The 5,488-nt window shown below is 34.6% G+C and overlaps 1 protein-coding gene across 1 annotated transcript in view; it reads left to right on the forward strand.

The window, feature by feature from the left end:
* The window catches only part of CLYBL (citrate lyase beta like), a 174,519-nt gene that overhangs the window by 137,707 nt on the left and 31,324 nt on the right, over positions 1-5,488 (forward strand). The window contains exon 3 of the mRNA XM_019523832.1: positions 3,936-4,124. Within this exon, the coding sequence (XP_019379377.1) occupies positions 3,936-4,124 (189 nt within the window). The remainder of the gene's footprint in view (positions 1-3,935; positions 4,125-5,488) is intronic.

Genomic DNA, 5,488 nt, shown 5'->3' on the forward strand with positions numbered 1-5,488 from the left:
CTACAATTATAATAATGGAAAAAGTTGATTGCAGAATATCTTATCAACTTGAAAAGGACACAGAAAATACAGGTTTGACTCTGTTATTCTAGTTCTAAAGATTCCATTAATCCAAACATTTGGATTTTTTATTTCTTTATTAACACCGTGTCCCAGGTGTTTATGAAGTTCCATGGCATTCCCCCAGTTTTATAACTGGAATTTCTATATGTTGGCATGTAACTTAAAAAAAGGTACTAATTCAGATGTTATGGAACTGTGATAATGCTGTTATTTAAGGCATTTATTTAAATGTGTTTATACTTTGTAGTTTTGTAAATAAGCCCAAGGGGCTTCTTCTTAGTTGTCACATTCTTCCTTGAATCTCGTATTCTGTCTGTCTTATCCTATCCGACAGTAGAATTGATACCACTCTAATCCCTGGAAGTTTGGAACTAATGAACTAACTGCTGAGCTGCCGCCACGGAGCTTGGTCCCAAACTATACTGTACTTCACACTCGATTTATTCTCCAGATGGCGAGACTGTGCAGCCCTGCCGCGAGGGACCACCTCTTCCACTGGAGTGTAAAAGTGGACGGATGTTGTTTTCTTTGCAGATTTGATAATTCAGAGCTAGAAACTTGTGAGGATGATTAGTTATTAGCTTTAATGGGTGCCAATTGAACCAACTGCACGCATATTCTTTTCTTTAATTTCAGTGTCTGTGTGCTTTGGTGATGGTTGATTTATCTGCAGTGCTACGTCACTGAAACCTTTTATCTTCTCCATTTGGTAGCAGTACATGGTAACAAAAGTCTTAATATGCCCTATTCAGAGTCATATATTAGAATGAATATAATAATATGCTTATTAGCTACTGTTTCTACAGTTAAGTATCCCCAGAATGGATTATCAAGTAAAAGTTGCAAATCTGAATACTGCATTAATATCAGTGTGGAGTAGGAACTGTTGGTCATCTTTCTATTCTTCCATTTTATGAAATTCCCAATCAGCTTTGAACCTAGATATGAACTGGGATACAATAATTCCAAGCTACCTCAGAATGGATTAAGTTATTTAATAATAAGGTTTATTTCTTTATTAGTATTCATTCATTGCATTGGTTGGTATCACTCTGACATCAAGCAGAGTATATACTTGATCTAACTGTTCTTTCACCAATTCTTATCTGATCACGTGTAGGAGAGGATTTGTATGTAAGCAGGCTCATTCTTATTTCAAGTACCTACCTGTATTTATATAAGTGCATCAGGTATCAACATGTTCTCTATTACTAAACAGAGTAGTTAAACTAACTAAAAGTTTAATCTTTTTTCTGCATTATGTAAATATAGTAGTGTCGGTATTTGATTGCATAGTGATACAGAAACAGCTCTCCTTTTTTGATGTGTTTGATGAGGTTTTGAGTATGTTTTCATATTTACCCACAAAACATGTCTGTGGGCCCGATCTTGCTAGTCCAGTGACTTCAGTAGTTGCAGGTTTGTACAGCTGACTGGTGTACCTGAAAGCTTCTAGGTAGCTGGTACCTATTATTTTAGTCATAATTAATCTATATAGTTGAATTTTGATTTGGAAATCATAGGGACTGGGTGAATTTAATCAAATAAGAGAATCTTTTCCAGTGCTGGGAAATCTCTCTCTCATGCTGAAGCAGACAGAACTATAAAATTTAATGGCTCTAAGAAATTGAATCTATTCTCAACCCAACAGATGGCATGGGTGTGTTAACTAACACAGCAACATATTTCTCTGTTAAAATATGAAAAAAACCCACATTGGTTGGTTGGTATGAATTCAGTGAAGTTGGTTATTTTTGGGATGTGTACCAGAGAGTTGCACACTTAGTTTATGCAAATTGCTAAAAGCAACAGCCTGTTAATAAATGTTTTGTATGGAAATATACCTAGAAAGACACGATCTGTCTTTTTTGGGGGAAGAAGGTTTACAGCCTGAGGGGAAAAACAGCTCACAAGAATGTTTGCTGATCATTATTCTGATCAGAAAAAAATAATGAATCAGATTGTAGGTTTTTCAGTGATCTGCCTTCAATTGGAATTGGATGTTTAATTATAGGGATATCTAGTGAGATTATTTTGCACATTGATCAGTATGTGCTAAAACTGTGATAATCTGACACTAATTAAAAGCATAAATTAGTTTGGAGAATGTTTTTTCAAACTAGCTCTCTGCATTAAATCTAAAAACTTTCAGGCTAATTATTCCTGCTCTGACAAGGAGAATTTAGTGGGTTTTATATTTACCGGTGCTGACACCATATAGTCCAGTTTACAGAAACCAGAAGACAAATGATTTTAGATAGCTGCATGTTGGAGCTTTCTTCCAGTTAAAAGTGCTTGTAATAAACTGTTTGTTGGTTTGTGGATTTCTTAATGGCTGCAATTAGGTTGCATTCAAAGTGGCTATAATACTTTTTTAATGTATTTGTATTTTGTGGTAATTAACACTGAATGTAGTCTTTCTCATAACATGGGAGGGTGTTTATCTGCATGTGTTGCACATTGTCCTTCTCTGCCCAGCTGATGGGCATATGTTGGAGAAGCATGGATGGGAGCACCAAGCTGAAGGCTGTGCAATTCAAGTTTCATTAACTTTCTGCTTCATTATTCTTTCAGTTTAACTGATTAGAGTCATCACTTGCTTTTGTCTAAACTTACCCTAATTATTGGCAGTCCAAGCCTTGTAAATCAGTACACTGAAGAGCTGTCTTAAACTGGTCTTGGAGACCATATTCTGATCTGACCTGACAACTGTAAGCTACTGTTTCCTCACACTGTTTAACTCAGACCACATTTTGAAACTTCTTCTGTCTCTACTCACAGGCAGAGGTTTGTATCCATCTGGTTTAAATATACTGTCATGTGTTGTCTCACTGATTAGTATTAGACTTGGATATTAACTTTGATGATTTTTTTCTGAGTTTGCCTGTACTTCTATTCAAATAGCTGTATATTGTTAAAGCTGTTTTTTAACATTCATGAGTCAGAAGCTTTAAAGTTTTATTAGTACCATAAAAACTCTTCACAAATTAAATGACTTTTGATAAGTGTTCATTTTGACAATTAAATTTGTTAAGGGCTGTTGGCAAGTTGAAGGAATTTTTTTTTGAAACTGAAATTGGCAGGAAATAGTGAGCCCAAGTGCTTTCCTTTTTGGCCCCCTCTTTCTCAAGGCCAATAAAAGCGTTTAATTTCAGTAAAGTATTTAAGTATTCTGAATGCAGAATAAAGATGGAGTACATTTCTAAACTTTCTGTCCTTCATCATGTTTGTGATGTGTGTGTCAATGGGAAAAAACAGGGTTTTTTCAGGTTTGCTAGTAACGCAGAGTACCTTTTATGACAAGTCAAAGCTTCTAGGAACATCTACAGGTTATTTTGCATTACATAGCATTTATTTTCACCTGGGAGCTTTTACCTAAACTATGAATTTGAACACAGCTAAAATTAATGTAAAAAAAGAGTTTTGTATAGAAAGACCAAAGAAATATAGACACAAGCCTGTATTTGCTGACAACCACGTACTGTTCAGGTGTATAAAGGTATAAATATGAATTGGAAGTATTATTTTATGTAGTTTCAACGTTCCATTTTCAGAGGGTGTAGAAAGGATTATACCAGTATAATGTGGGGGGGTAGAGGCAATTTAAAGTAATTTTAAACATGATCGTTTTCTGCAAGTATTATTCATCATATAAGAAAATGAATATTTATATGTTAAGTATGAAGAGAGTGATAAAGATAAACTTATGAGGTATTTGCAAGTAGCTTAATAAAAGGCAAAAGTGATGGACATTTTGAAAAAATATATTTTCTATTGTTGGTTCTCATTTTGTTTCTTCAGTGTAACATGTCTGCTCAATGGGCATATGTATCAATACAACATAAGCTGTTTTTTAAATATATATATTGTAGAAAGAAGCAAGACAGACAGTTGTGAAAACACTAGAGAAGTTTGAGTTTGGCCAGACTGAAAGGTGCATTAGGATCAATTCGGTGTCCAGTGATCTTGCAGAACAAGATCTGGAGGTGCTTCTACAGTCCAGCATCCTTCCTTCAAGCCTGATGCTGCCAAAGGTTGAAAGTACAGAAGAAATAAGATGGGTGAGTAACATGCCATCATCATAGCTTTGATTGAACTCCTTGGGCCAATGAACTTGAGTTATAAAGAATGTTGCAGTTATCATGGGGCAGGATTAGATTTTGGCACTAAGAACATAGGGAAGCATTTCACTATGATATGTATGGGTTGGAGTTGGACAAAGAACATACATAAAGCAATGGTAGTTTTTAAAGACGATTACTTTTCTTCCTACTGCTATCAATGGAAAATAAATATCGTTGTTGCAATACATTATCAAAACACAGAAAATGAACAAGAATTTGACCCTTTTCTACCAAACTGAACTATCTCTAACGTCTTAAAAAGGATCACCTATGTGTGTTTTATATACATGCATTGCAAGCTATAGATGGCAAAAACATGTTAGCAACATATGAAAAAATGGGTAGGGGGAGGAAAAGGTCACTCCTTAGGGCAACTAGAGGAACAAACAGGAAGCTTTTAACTAGTGTTTTTAATTAGCACAGATATTATTTCCTGCGCAGTTCTCTATTTCTTCCTTTTTAATTGCTGACAGGTGTGTTTGTGTTTCATGACTGACTTTTCAGCCAATAAAAACCTGAAATGTAAATGGTTGGCATGTCAAATTACTTAAGAAAACTTTGAAATAGGCCTAATTATGCTATAATCGTTTTAATTGTCAAGAAGAGGTACATTTTATTTAGAGATACCATTATTTCTGCAAAATACCACTAGAGGAATAATGTTCAATTATACCATTCTGTACTTTTAAAAATCACAAGTAAAGTAAGCACCTAAAATGTATGCAAACTGTGATGAAAATGGTTAGATGTATTTATACCTGTTTTAATCTCAGCACCTAACCCTTGATCAAGCCTTTAAGACAATATATGCAAGCAGAATTCAACGACTTTGTTACCATGTTACAGTTCTTTTCTATTTCTTAGCAGCATACTGTCTGTCTCCCTTTTTTCTAATTAAGGTTATGTCCCCTTACATGAACATTTAATTAAATTAACTAGAATATACCTCTCAGGGTTTACAACCATGTAAGTGTTAGACATAAGTTGTCATTTATGAATATTCATGATTCCAAAATGGTAGGTCCCTCACTATCACCAAATATGTTTTACACTGGTATAAAATGAAAAGATTCTTTGCCCTCTTTACTTGTGGCTAACTTTTATTTCTAAGGTCATCCTATTAGAAAATAAACCATTTGCACTAGCTTATAACTTATTGTCTGTATTGTTGTTATGTTGCATTCTGTTAAACCCTTGGATGCAGAGAATGTGTTGGAGTTAATGGCATTGTTTCTATATATACAAATATTTTATATATGCACACACACGCGCACGCACACACACACACACACACACACACA

Source organism: Gavialis gangeticus, unplaced genomic scaffold (assembly GCF_001723915.1).
Source record: "Gavialis gangeticus isolate Ggan-Ray unplaced genomic scaffold, GavGan_comp1, whole genome shotgun sequence".
Lineage (NCBI taxonomy): Eukaryota > Metazoa > Chordata > Crocodylia > Gavialidae > Gavialis > Gavialis gangeticus.